The sequence below is a fragment of the Triturus cristatus genome, chromosome 7, assembly GCF_964204655.1.
Source record: "Triturus cristatus chromosome 7, aTriCri1.1, whole genome shotgun sequence".
Classification (NCBI taxonomy): domain Eukaryota; kingdom Metazoa; phylum Chordata; class Amphibia; order Caudata; family Salamandridae; genus Triturus; species Triturus cristatus.
Window position 1 is genome coordinate 924,919,840 of NC_140590.1, and position 14,678 is coordinate 924,934,517.

The 14,678-nt window shown below is 48.1% G+C and overlaps 2 protein-coding genes across 2 annotated transcripts in view; one reads left to right on the plus strand and one right to left on the minus strand.

The window, feature by feature from the left end:
• Window positions 1-14,678, plus strand: part of KCNIP1 (potassium voltage-gated channel interacting protein 1) — a 1,480,000-nt gene that overhangs the window by 628,811 nt on the left and 836,511 nt on the right. The window lies entirely within an intron of this gene.
• LOC146810847 (uncharacterized) lies at window positions 5,237-5,939 on the minus strand. The gene is made up of 2 exons (XM_085620374.1): window positions 5,575-5,939; window positions 5,237-5,489 (listed from the first exon to the last, which is right to left on the minus strand). Exons 1-2 carry the CDS (start codon window positions 5,937-5,939, stop codon window positions 5,237-5,239), a joined length of 618 nt encoding a protein of 205 aa, XP_085476500.1.

A 14,678-nucleotide genomic window follows, 5' to 3' on the forward strand; every position in this document is an offset into this window, starting at 1 on the left:
GTCACTACTATATTAGCTAGGATCTTTGCTTCAGTATTAAACACAATGGCCGGTAAGAATCGCAGTACTTTGGAACTTTGTCAGGTTTTAATAGTGCAATAATTAAGGCTTCCCTCAGAGACTGTTTAGTGTATGCCTCTTCATATAGTGCATATAGGTGTGGTGCTAGAATGTCGACAAACTCCATATAGAATTCGCCCATCAGACCATCGACACCTGGAGCTTTACCATTAGGGAGCTAGCGTATTACTTTGATATCGTCAGTCGTAATAGGTTGTACTAAATAATCTCTCTGGTCAAGGGACAGCCATGCCAGCACCACGTCCTCTAGGCATTCCGCTGAACCAGAGTGCTGGGTATTGTATACCTGGGTCTAGAAGTCTGTGAAGCTAGACAATATGGTGGGCATGCACTGGTTCCCCGTCAGCAAGAGAATATCCTTTAAGCTCCCCATCCACGCACACAGGGCACTCCACAAGACCGTCCCAGCCTACCTCAACAGAAGGCTCTCCTTCTACATCCCCAACCGCCAGGTACGCTCCGACGACCTCACTCGCCACCGTCCCACGCAACCGAAGAACAACCACCGGCGGGAGATCCTTCTCTTACCTCGCCGCCAAGACATGGAACACCCTCCCACTAAGTTATAAACAAACGCAATGGACCGCACTCCGCTAGCTCCTCCTCCGGGTCGCCCCAAGGGAAGCTGGTACATGAAGTTTCTTGAGTGGTTCACCCCAGTGGGTGCAAGTGAGTACTTGTTGATGATCTCTAGACCCGATGCATGTCCCGGGCTTTAAAATATCGCCCGAGACATGGCTCGGGTTTCGGGATAACTTCCCTCCTCAGTAGAGAAAATAGTCAGGGGTAGAAGAGAGAGCCGCCAAGCAACCGTCAAGGGCCTCAGTGCCCGCACAGGCACGCAGGTGCGTCGTCCAGGAGCTCGTCAGCTCAAAGCTCGAAGGAGCGATTTTATAAACAAACGCAATGGACCGCACTCCGCTAGCTCCTCCTCCGGGTCGCCCCAAGGGAAGCTGGTACATGAAGTTTCTTGAGTGGTTCACCCCAGTGGGTGCAAGTGAGTACTTGTTGATGATCTCTAGACCCGATACATGTCCCGGGCTTTAAAATATCGCCCGAGACATGGCTCGGGTTTCGGGATAACTTCCCTCCTCAGTAGAGAAAATAGTCAGGGGTTGAAGAGAGAGCCGCCAAGCAACCGTCAAGGGCCTCAGTGCCCGCACAGGCACGCAGGTGCGTCGTCCAGGAGCTCGTCAGCTCAAAGCTCGAAGGAGCCATTTTATAAACAAACGCAATGGACCGCACTCCGCTAGCTCCTCCTCCGGGTCGCCCCAAGGGAAGCTGGTACATGAAGTTTCTTGAGTGGTTCACCCCAGTGGGTGCAAGTGAGTACTTGTTGATGACCCTCCCACTAATCCTACGACAGACCCAAGACCTGCTGACCTTCAGGAGGAAGCTCAAGACCTGGCTGTTCGATCAGTAGCATATTGCTTTTAAGATAACTGCCTGTGTGATGATACAAACACCCCTGATTGTAACCTTGAATACTTCCCCACAGCGTATCTGTCCCATCCACAGAGCCAACATTCATGTCAAAGTACGCGATAATAGCTGTGTGTAGCCCCTCTTGATTGATGATTTATCTGTCTTTGACTTTATTTTTTGCTAATTGTGTTATGTGAATGATTTTCATTATCTAATTATGCTATTTGAGAATGTTACATGTTTACAAATGAATTGTTATTGTTCTTGAAAATGAAAAATAACGCACAAAAAATAATAAACTATAGCTACTCAAAAGCTATTGTTATTTCTATATGTTTTTCATTATAAAAAAATTAATCTTTCTTTCTTGTGGGGAGCTTTTAAGCCTTTGGCTATACTTAAAAGAAATATAGGTCAGCTAGAGGTTTTCCTTCAGTTTTTGCTTGTTTCTTTCCCCCTCCTCTTGGACCTGAAATTAAATTAGGGGGAACCTTTTGTTGTCTTTATTGTACCCCTCTTGATACATAGGGTCCAGGAGTGTGGTCGCCTAGAACCTCCGCGTGAATTGTGTGGGAGCAATAATGGAAATTGAAATCACAAGTTTCATAGGTTCATGGTCGGACAGAATTCTGAGCAGGTGGGTTACATCAGTCCCCAAGCACAGACATCTTGGGTCTCTAACCAATAATACAAATGAGATCATGACTCATACACAGTTGAGGAGAACGTGCCTTCCCATCTGGAAGGATTCTGGAGTTTCCATGGGTACACAATCCCATATTCCTCCATTCCATTGTGTATGACTTGGTGGAGTGCTTGTCTTTTCAGTCCGTTGCGGCCAACCAATCAAGCATGGGTTCTAATTATATGTTGAGGTCCCATATAATGGCAGTAGGTTTGAAATTCATCTATGTTAGGCCCATATGTATTAGCCAGGGCCACAGGGGTGCCACATAGACTGCCTTGTGCCATCACATATTGGCCTTGTTCATCCACTGCGGAATGAGTGACTGTAAATGGCATCCCTTTTTTAATCAAAATCATGACACATCTGGAGTAGGAGGAGTAGGATGAGGCTATCTTATAAGCCGCCTAACTGATACCTATAGTAAGCTCGGTTTGGTGTGTTAATTGCGTCTCTTGCAGGAATGCAACCTATATATTGTGCCTGTCTAAAGATGAGAGTACCTGCAGAGTTATACGGGGGTTATTAATACCCTGTATATATTCCGGGTCAGTTGAGATGTGTCCTCGGGGCAGGGCCATATTGACGACTTATGAATAACTACAACACTGTCGGTCATGTCAAGTGATGTACAATGTACAGAATTAGCATAGCATGTAGCAGCACATTGATGGCAATATAAATAATTAACCCCTTGTCCACCCACTTCAGCATCCCAATCATGCCAAAGGCAATTGCGCAACCTAAAAAGAATAAAAAATCATAAACAAAAACATTAAATTATACATCTCAGCAATCACCATTTTACCATACATTAAGATCATAAGGGGGCCGCCAGAGTAACAGTTCTTCTCCAGATGTCCGGAGGTGACCCGGAGGGACATCATTGTACTGGCTAGTTTAGTCAATCATAGAGCCAATGGCAGGGTACACAGTGAGGGGCATGGCCCAATTTGTTACCACTTAAGGTTCACCCTGCATGAATAGAGAGGAGCCAGTGGGCCATATTTCCCATATGGCTGCACAAAATCAGTTGCTGATGTTCTCCATGTCATCTTTAGATTATTTGTGTCATCTAGGGGTCATGGTCTTAAAAGACTGCTTTACTGCCCTGGGGTCGCAAATATTTTCTGAGGTCCACATTGGTACATGTGCAGGCGCGCTGGGTAGAGAATAGTGCAGGTCATTTCAGCTTTTTGTAGTTTCTTCTTGACGGATATAAATTATTTGCGGGGAGCATGCACCATCGCTGTGAAATCTGGGAAGAAAGCTATGTGGTTGCCCTCGTATGCAAGATCCTTCTTCTAGTGCCCCAATTGGAGCACTGCATCCCGGTCACTATAGTTTAAAAGTTGAGCTATTATCGGGCACAGGGAGAGAAGCACCATTATCGAACAATGCACTCTCTCCACTACCAGCAGTGGTAACAGATTTTCAGAACCTTAAAGAGTGTGGTCAACAAAGTCTCCATGTATTGCTCCATTTTGCCCATGTAAGTGGATTTCAAGTCCTTGTTTTTTGCCTGTATGGCTGCAAGTACTTTTTCCATATTCAAACATTTGGTGCTCACTGATTGTAATTCATCTTCTGTAGCAGAGATACGCTGCTCCACTGCCGGGATTGGTGCTCTGCTGGTCTAGTTTCGTCGACATGTGGTCAATACGCAAATTTACCGAGTTAATCTTCCCAATGATGGACTGTAAACTCAGTTGTGTGGCTAGCAGCATGATCCCCGTGGCGCTGGTTCTTGGTCTGATAGTGCATTCTGTGGGGACCTAGCAGCGCATCCGGTTTCCAAGGTGAGGCATGTCTGGCTATGTATAAATAGATGGCATACAAAGCGCACTTGTCCCCCACCCTCTCATCACCACTCTCTCAAGGAGACACCTGAGTCGGCTTTGGTCTTCACAGTGTGTACGTTTTATTAAATTAACTTCCTGGCCAATTATTCTATTGGCCTATCTTATTTATTGTAGAATCTTTAAAAACACTTTTCTTATAAACACCACAGCATTCAAATAAATCTCAAAATCACGCATTATCATTATATTTACAACCCGCTCTCCAAGGGGCCTTTGCTTGACCTTCGGGCTGTGCCAGCAGGCCACAACCAAGATAGCCTGCTCTCCTTAGGTTGACCGCCCTCCGGACAACAGAGTCGCATGTAAATAATCTGCCACCACTTGTGACCACCAACGGCTTCCAGGGTAGAGCTAGAGAATCCAGAGCCAACAGCAGGTCAGCCCCAAATCTCTCGCCAGCCCGAAGCCCATGAAATGATTTTTAAGACCTGTTCTGGGGTCAAAAATGGCACCTACTAACGGAGTCCCTGTCATTCCTCTTGCCCAGGACCCCGCCACAGGGAGAGTTGCTTACTGGCCGACTCGATTTCCCCCCCCACGCTCGAATGCCTCCGCAATGGCTCCTAGCACTGTCTGTATGAACAAGTCATTACCTGCGTCGGACAGGTGTACCCCGTCCGCCGCATAAAGTTCTAGCCTTGATGTTTGTATCAACTTATGCCTTATGGTCCGGATGCTTGATTTCTTTAAGATCTCCGCCACTGACTGGTTTAGCCTCCTTACTGACTTATTCACTGCCCTCGGAGGAGCTCCTCGCGCCCAAACTTGCCTTGGTATAATTTCAGACCACAACAATAACGTATTCGGGAGCATGTTCCTGACCGCTGCGAGGACTGAAAACAAGGGCTCTTTTACGCCCCTCCTGCCCTCAGGAATCATATTGTTGCCTCCAGAATGTAACACTAATAGATCAGGGGTGGGCATGCCTCTGTTCAAGGTCCCCCGCAAATCATTCGGTACTTCAGCTAGATGTTGTCCGCCTATCCCCACCCAATGGTGGTTGAATCCATTTAACTCCTGTCTTTTTTCCTCGCGTGAGTTCTCGAAGGCAAGTCCCGCCCTGCGAATAAAAGAGTGGCCGCACCAACATATTTGAGCCCTCCGAGCCGTAGCACCTAGAGTAGTAGAGATGGAACGCAATCAAAGCAGGACAATGGAAGGCAAAAGAGGCAACCTGAAAGACTCAAACTAGTTGTGGGCGAACATATCGCTCATAGCACGCAGACTTCCAACGGCCTACCCTCTTAATTGTCTCTTCAGGTAACCCCAGACCCGCCGCCGTTGTGGCCGCCCCGATGCGGAAAGAATGAGATGTGAAATCAGTTGCGTCTACGCCCAATCTGATCAGAGCAAGCTTGCATACCCTGTTGAACTGGAATCTAGTGAGGGGGGTACCGTCGCTGTGCAACAGAACCCTACTGTCTACTCCCTGGGGCCTAATTTGTAGGAATTCCCTCGTCAGACTTACTGGGCAGTACGTAGCCCCGTTCACCGCCCTCAATTGGGACCAAGTACCCCTACCTAACTGGTCTGTCTTTGACTCCCAGGGTTTCCTCCGACAGGATTAGGTCCTCGCACCATATTCCCCCCACCCTGTCTGCCTTAGAGGCAGGAACCAGTTCGGAAATCCTGAAGGCCCCGAAAAAGGCAAATGCATATGCTACTTTAAATAATTGCGCCTCGTATGGCGAGAAGCAAATCTTGGGCAGTATCTCAAGGATGTTTACCAACCTGCTTACTACTATGGGTCTCCTACTGTCCTTCACCCCCGGGGTTAGCCGTTCCCAGCCCTTCATGGCTCTCCTCACCCTAGGGTCCTTTGTTGGGTCTGCGGCCCCCCCTAGACCGGCAAACAAAGCTATTGCCGATAAATGTCTTTTCATCATTGCTACTGACTTTCCGCTGGCTTTTTGATGTACTATGAACCCCAACACACTCGTAGGGGAGAACACATTCACTATCCCCACCCCTTTTAGGTAATCCTGATATAACTGCCAAGACCTCTCATACATACACTTAGTCTTGGGGGCCAGAGACGCTGTTATCAATTCAGAGGCAGTGGGGCACCAAGCTTCCATAGTCCCGCCGGGAAGTTCGTCATCTCTCTGTCTGCTTGCGGCCATTGGGTGCGGAACTCTGCCAACTTAAAACGGGACAAGGCGTCAGCGGCTAAGTTGTCAACTCTCGGTATACGTCTAGCAGTGAACAATACATTGCGCCGTAAACATTGCAACATTAGCTCCTTTAAAAGGCGCAGCACCCAGGTGCATTTCGCTCTCTGATTATTGATTGCCATCACCACCGACATGCTGTCAGACCAGAACACAATGTGTCTATTTGCCAGTGTATCTCCCCACACATGCAAAGCTACAATGATTGGAAACAGCTCTAAAAAGGTGATATTCCGTGTCAGCCCATGCCTTACCCATTCCTCTGGCCAATGCTGCATGCACCATTTGGGACCTAACACTGCGCCGAAACCCACACTGCCTGCCGCATCGGTGAACAATTCTAACTTGACATTGGAACTACTCGGCATTTGCCATATCACTGACCCATTGAAGTTTTCCAAGAAATCTTTCCAAATGGCCAAGTCGTTCCTTACCTGGTGATGGTGCTTGGCGCGAAGCCCAGACATCGCCCTTGCGATGTTCCTAGAGAAGGCCCTGCCCATCGGTATGACCCTCAAGGCGAAGTTCAGCTGACCCACTAGGACTTGCAATTGGTGTAGTGTCACCTTCCGAGCCCCCAAACAGGCGTCGATGGCCACCTTGAATGCAATCACCTTTGACTTTGGGAGCCTACACACCCCTTCTCTGGTATCTATTGCAATGCCTAGGAATGTCAAACACGTAGTTGGCCCCTCGGTCTTCTCTGCGGACAGCGGCACGCCCAGTGCTTTAGCCAAATGCTGGAAGGCCAGCAGGGCTTTTCTGCAAGACTGCGACCCTTGGGGGCCCATAAACAAGAAGTCATCTAGGTAATGTACATCTCCATAAGATGTAACTGATGTTAGGAAATGCTGCACTGCCCACTCTAAGAACCTGGCGAAAGTCTCAAATACTGCACAAGCGATTGAGCACCCCATGGGCATGCAGAGGTCAATGAAAAACTCACCCTTGAACGTGAAACCCAAGAATTTTGTATCTTCAGGATGTACTGGTAACAGTCTAAAAGCTGACTCAATATCTGACTTAGCCATTAAGGCTCCCTCACCCAGCGCCTGCAGTTTCTGAATAGCGGTGTTGAATGTTGTATAGCGCACCGTACATAAATCTGGATTAAGCTTGTCATTAACAGATAGACCAGGGGGTAGACCAGGGGGGCTGGACAAATTGTGAATCAATCGGAATTTCCCTGCCTCTTTTTTGGGTACTAAACCTAGAGGTGAGCATACAAGGTCCGGCTTCGGCAACTGTTGAAAGGGTCCCGCCACCCTCCCCAAGGCTACTTCTTTCCTGATTTTTTGCTCCGCCACCTCCATGTTCTGCAGCACTGAATTTTGGTTGCGAGGCGGAACACTGGCGGGGGTGGCCGAGGAAGGGATGCGGAAACCAGACATAAAACCATCATGCAAAAATTGCGCATCTTTCAATTTGCCATACTTGCTAAGGAGGTGTGTCAGTACATGAATCCTAATTGGAGTTGGCGGATTTCTCGGATGCTTGAGGGGGCCGTCCTTTGGCCGCATTATGGGGCGGCTGCTCTCTCGGTTTTCCTGACTTTTTGAAACATCTGGTTTCTGGGTGAGACGGACCCCCGCAAAAGGAGCAACAGTGCTTGTATCTGCATGTTGCGCCCCTGGTGCACTCGTTCTTATTGTACTGCCAGCAGGCCGGTTTCTTATCCCCTGCACCTCTGTCACTCCGAAAGGACTGATTCTGACTCGGGAAACTAGTCTTATTCGAGGGGACCGTAGAATAGAACACCGTATGCCACACATTAATTTCACGTTGGTCCCATGCTATCTCAGGGTGCACTGCCTTCATTTGACGGAACTTGGTGTCATACTGTAACCAACCCGTCCCTGGGAATTCGGAAGCCGCCCCATGAATCAGGGAAATATAACTAATCAACTGGGGTGCCACCGCGGGCTACCTTTCTGCCATGATGGCCGCATAACTGGCAAAGCCTGTGATCCAATTTTTTATCGACCAATCCACCCATACCTTCTTTTGTTTGTATTCCCCCTCTTTTCCTACCCTGGCTTTACCCGGGACTACCCCGGCATTAATGAGGTCAAATACATCGATGTACTCTCCTTTCAGTATCTTCTCTTTGGTCTCCAGGGGCACGCGCCATGTGATGCCCGCTGAGGGTGATAGAGCCATGGAGGCTGACCCGTAGATCAAGGGACTGTAAGCGAGTGTCGGCTGCCCCATCACCCCCGGCCCCACAGCCCCTTGAATCGTGTTACTTGTAGGCCCTGAGACTGTTACGCCATTGCTGGCCGTTTGCCCTTGTGGCGCTGGCGTCACCCCACTTGGGAATTGCCCCGTAACCACCGACCCCAAAAACCCTGGGTAAGCCGCTGAGTGCACCATTGCGCTCGCTGGGCAATTATTAAGGGCCTGGCCATGCGATGATGTTGCCAGTACGCCTGGGGATTGCGCTAACCCCCCAGACTGAACCCACACTTGCGCGATGCCACTGCCAGGATGTGCGACCACTGGCGGCGCAGCTATCTGAGCCCCAGGCGCTCCCGCATTTGCAACGGGTGTCACACCCGCCGGCGAAACATTATTCTGCGAGTTGGGTCCTCCACTTGTATCTGAGGGAGGGACAATAGTATCTTGCACAGAGTTCGAATCCAAGTCTGTTGACTCTAGCACTCCCTTCTCACCTGAGGATGCTGCCTGAGAAACCCCAACTCTGGAACGCTTTCCTCCTGATGCCTCTTTAAATCTTTCAGGTGTGCGCCGGGCTCGCTTGCCCCGCCCTGAATTCTTCTGCGCAACCGTCCCTGCCCCTTCCTTTAATTTCTTCAGAGCCCAGTCGACTCCTTTTTCTTTCGTGAACTCCAGCAGCTCCGTCAAAGCCAGATACTCGTCCTTTTTAGCCTGGGCCCCTTTGCCCTTCGTTGGCCGTTTTGGCGGCATTCTGCACTGAACGAGAAATAGAGAAGTTAGTTCCACCCCATAACAACGCCCAGTGTGCTATGCGACCAGCCTTAATAGGTTCAAAACAACCATTGCATTTACTCGTGCCTTCTTAGCTGCGCTGCATGTCCGGAGCGCCACTTAAGCCAGACGAGCCAGTTCGCCGAGCGCAAGACAAGAACGGCGTGAACAAAGCAACTTTTTTTATGTAGTCCGTATAGCCTTATTGTTGAAGCGTGTTCCACCAACCCTCTACAACAGTTTCCTAATCGCCTTCTGCTATCACCATTATCTACTCGTTCACTGTTTAATGTAAACAGGCAGTGATTTGCCCCATATATTGCAACTACTGAAAGTATTATTAAAAGGCACAGTGGGCATCTCTAAACGAAGGCATTAGCAGCGGACTCGAAAAAGAGTATTCTCCTGTCTATATGTGAACGCGCCTGCTGGCACAAGCGTATTCCTCAATTACGGGAGCAGTAGGAGCATTCCTGCGGCCTTAGCGAAGCCTCTCTATGGGCCTTGTGGCTTCCTGAGATACACAGCTCAGGGTTGCTTGCTATGTCACACATTCACAGTCCCTTGCAATGCACTCGGTTTACTGGCATACGCAGCACCAATGAACATACGACTTATTGCACAGTATAAAACCACTCGGCCTCATGTCGCCATCGCTTCTGCCTCGTACCTCTGTCTCCGTGTCTCTGCCATTACCCACTCTATGGAACCCGGACTGACGCACTCATATCTAGCACTTCGTGGTAACTGAAGGACTCTCATGCAGATAACTATCCCCGATCGCACCCCTCGACCTACGCACAGCATACCCCGGGCACTCATGCGGCGCTAAGCTTCGTAGCTTGCGGCGCCGGGCTAAATTACCTAAAAAAACATTTAATGCGTCTCTACGCATCCCTAGTAAGCGCACACTGTGAGGCCCGCTCACCTGCCCAAGAAGTTGGTTGGAATCCTCGACGTCCGATGTGTCGCTCGTGGTCCCCGCAGCAACTTGTCCCCGCAGCAACTTCAAAGCGACCTCCGACCCTGGCAGGAAAGAGGACAAAAGAGGGGGCGTATTCCGGCTTGCTGGCTTTTCAAGCCTCGCGCCCACGAAAACCGATTCCGGGGTCACCGGCCTATCCTTCCTCCCTAAGCCCTTCCGGCTTCTGCCAGCTAGTCCCGTCCCCTTCCGGGATATGTGACCCGGAAGGGATAATCTCTACTCTGCCGTCGCTTTGCTGCCACTAACGGCGCCACGCCCCCTAGGAGGGGTGGCGCCCTTCATTTGCAACAGTTTTTCCCACAAACAGAGCAGTCTGATTATTGTGGACGTAATTGTGTGTTTTTCACAGAAAGCATGTATTAGACAACTCAGATGACAGAAGGGCTAGGGTTGGAAACTATGTAAGTTTTTCCTAGCGTACATCAAACAGCAGTCTTGCTCTTCCTCCCTCCTCCCAGAGACTGCAGAGAGTGTGCCTGAGGGGGTGCACCATTACTGTGACCTTCTTTTCCCCTGCCTCAATTGTTTCGTGGCTACTCCAATGTGGTTTCTGTAGATATCTCCCCAAAAGCCAATGACACAGCTTTTTTTCCAAGAGACTTCTGAGAGACGGCCAACAATCAGAAAAGGATATGGCTGAGATCACACTTAGACTCATATTGGTGCAAATGGCAGTCAAGTCCTCAATATCATTTGTCCAGGGAAGCACAGACAATGCCAATATGAAGCTTAAATCTTTTCAAGCTGATATTACTGCCTTCTTGACTAGGCTAACCACCTAGGAACTATGGGAGGGTGTGCTGCAGGAGAAAGTGAACCATTTGTCCCATTCTTTGAAAGTGTGGTCATTCAAATGCAAACTAGTAGACGTGGAGGAGGGGTGCAGATCGGGTAACTTTAGAATCACGCATATGTCGGAGCCTGGTTCCCAGTTCCAGGGGAGGAATAGAGCGATTATCTTGGAGCCATTTTGTGTCTAGGTTCCTCTTTGTTGAGATATGGGATGTACCTCCCCCTTCATGTCCCACCCATCCCTGTCACACCGTCCCTTCTCCCTCCCTTCCTCCACCACTTGTCCCCCATAACACCCCCCTCCCTACCCTTGCGTCTGAATCTATCATCTCTATGGGTTGGTTCTGGGGGTCATGGTGACCGGCTTGCTGGCTATTGATGAGTTATGCACGTACTTTTACTTCCGTGTCCCTTTTCTGCCCGAAAGTTCCTGCATGTACTTTATTTTGATTGGTCAGAAACTCGAGGCTGCCAAGACAGCAAAAACTGTTTCTAGGCCAGATCTAAAAAGCCACTTGGAATCCGGTCAATGAGAACTGTCAGGGGTGGTTAGATTCCGAAAATGCTCCAGGACTACATTAATGGTGGGAATGCAATATGTAAACATACATAACAAATAAAAACACAAATATAATGTAAAGTAATATCTTCTCCACTAGAACTCACTGACACAGGTTAAAGGCGTGTTTATCCGAATCTAGTGCTCACATTGGAACGGTCAACGAAACTTTTATAACGAAGCAGTTTGATATTCAGGACAAGACTGCACACAATGAACAGACATGCAAATTACTGACGTCTGTTCTGCCTTCATTCCGCTTCCAGAATGTCTCATCAGTGTAAATCGGCAATCAATAAAGATAGAGATTCAGAGCAGTGTCAAATAATTATGCATTACGTGTCTGTAATTCTAAACAAGCCCCTAATTACTTGACATTGTTTCATTTTCCCGTCCTTTCTCCAGCCGGTGTATGCACACGTCAAACGCAGTCATGTCGATCACGGCCTTGGATTTGCCAATGTTTCTTCGCAACATCGTCATCGTCATGATCTGCGGTGTTTATTTTACCCCTTACATCTGTCAAGAAAGTCCAGAGGATGGATATCTTTAATTCATAAATTTAATCATACATAGGTAGGCCGAGCACTCGGACGGGTAAGAAACTCAGAAAAGGGCGTCTCTTAGCAAAGGCTGAATATTCAAAGTGGTTTTGAGCATTCATTGACCTTACAGAACACAATATTTACTTTAAAAGTAATGATGTATGCATGACTCACACAAATAGCAAGGCAGGGCCTAAAACAGGGAACCAATTGCCACCTACCCTTAACTTCTGATGTCAGTGGGCGATGTGGTTGGTGTATTCATTTGATTAATAGTGAATGCGGGAAGTGGCTGCGCGCGCACACTGACAGTCAGGCATTCAGAGCGGAAACCAGTGCTTAATTTGTAAAATATTAAGTGCTAGGGCTCTGACCAGGAGGCCACTGCAGCTTGCACCACCCATCCCCCATGTCATCTCTGCCAAAACTACTACTAACCATCTCTCTTGCATGTAAATGCGACAGTTCAGATTATTCCAGGTCCCCAAAGTTAAAGGAATGGCTGGGGAGGCAGGTCTTAGTCATTTTTTAATGTATATTGTTTCCCTAAACAAGTATTATACTGCTCATCTCTAAATTACATGAGCAGCGCCACCTTGTGGTGTTGACAATTAGGTGCCGGCCGAGCCCCGGAACCAATGAAGTGCCGGTGCTCAGCACCGGAAAGCTCCGGCTCAAATTAAGCACTGGCGGAAACCTTAAACTGCACGAGTTTTACATGAACATTGAGGAATGGTGTACCTCTGTTGCAGGAGTACGATCCCATGGTCAAAGACAACTATTGGAGACGGGCGTTCTAAAGGGTCTATACATCAACACAAGTACAGCACTGCGGCAGTCTGTACATGAATATATATAACCTTAGGGCGTCAGAGAGCAGGGTAAGCACAGATCAGATTGTAAGTGCTTTTACTCAGGATGAAGGCGAATAGGAGGCTGTGACAAAAATTAATTGCTGCGATTTCTCATGAATGATCAGTAACAGAAGTCAATTTCAGCAGTTGTGTGAGGTGTGAGGTGCAAGCTGCAAGACAAAGGAGGCAAAGGTAGAACATGAATTCAACAGCTTACACCGGTATGAGTGAGGAAGGAGGTGTGGGTAGATTAAAAAGAATACCCTGGAACCTAGAAAATATGATAAGAACATGAAACGGAATCGACCATGTCTTTGGGACAATGAGTAGCCACAAAGAATCTGAAATCAACAACCGCTGCTAAATGTACACACACTAACTGCAGAACAAACCATTAACAGCAGGCCTCTGCCCGTAACTCAATTGAAAGGGGACCTTCAAATATGACCATTAAAGACCTGGAATTTCATTATCTAAATCACCTCTAGCGTTTTAATGTAGGGAGTTGGCTTATGATTTGTGTGTACAGTGCACTTCACAACTCCAACTCACTTCAGCACGTCGGTGTCCTTTATGAAGCTCTGGTATCTGCCTTGGCACTACACTTAAACTCCTGTGCTGAACTTCGGTCCATGCATTGTTCACGGCTAGGCATTTTTACTCAGCACTGCGGCACAAAACACTCAAAGCATAACCACTATAACTGTTGTGTCAATGGGTATCAGTAAAAAACCGGGTCTTTTATCACAAACCAACATTGCAGTACTTGTTGCCTGCCCTTTAGCTACAGTGGGAATAATCAGCCTTTATATCTATAAACGTCGCTTGCCATTTTCAAAGTAAATATTGTATTGCATTGTACAAATATGTGAATCATTACCAAAATACCTATCGAATGTTATTCTATAACACGAATTACTTCTGAGCACCTTATCTTTAAATTACTCTTAGTTTGGACCCACTTCTCTGGGTGCTGATTTGTTGCTCAGCCTGTCAAAAGTGATCCGTTGTTACCCTTATTCAAAATCTCTGTGCCTTTGTGCATGATTCAGTTTAGGCAGCCTGGAAACTTAATTGAGTTCAGTCGCGGCCCATTTCCTGCCAAAGTGGCGGAGCGGGCCGGAGGAGGGAGCTGGGGGCCAAAATAAAAAACTAAAGAAAAAACTTACTTGATTGCCTCCGCGGTCGCTCCACCCCACTCTTCCTGCTTCTGGGACAGGCTCCCAGACTGCACTGCGGCCAATCATGCTGCTGCAGGAAAGCAGCGTCCGAATAGGCCTGAGTGCTATGACTTCGCGCTCCCAAGCAGACTGGGAACATGTGTCTGCTTTCTCCAGGCCCCAGCAACACAGCTGGGGTTGGAGAAAGCTTCACTGCGCATGAGATGTTTGGCCGGCCTGAAACCACCAGCCAAACACCTCATGCACAGTGAAGGGACAAGAGAGTCCACTACCACTCCCCCACAAGTGTCATCCCCCTGGACACGCCCCCAAGACTCAGAGTCTTCGGGTTGGGTCCAGGGGGATTAAAACAAAACTATAATAAAACTTGTTAGAAACACATTTGATTATTGTTTATTTGCACATGGTGGCAGGTGAGGCAGCGCTCCTCTGCCCTAATGGAGGGGCCGCCACTGGTTAAGTCAGAGTATAGTCCAGTAGGAGAATTTTCTTTAAAACAATGTTTAGTACACAATATTCCTGTCAGACGATATTGTCGGTAAAGCATTTTGGTACAATGCCTTACTCACAGCTCACTTTAAGACTATAA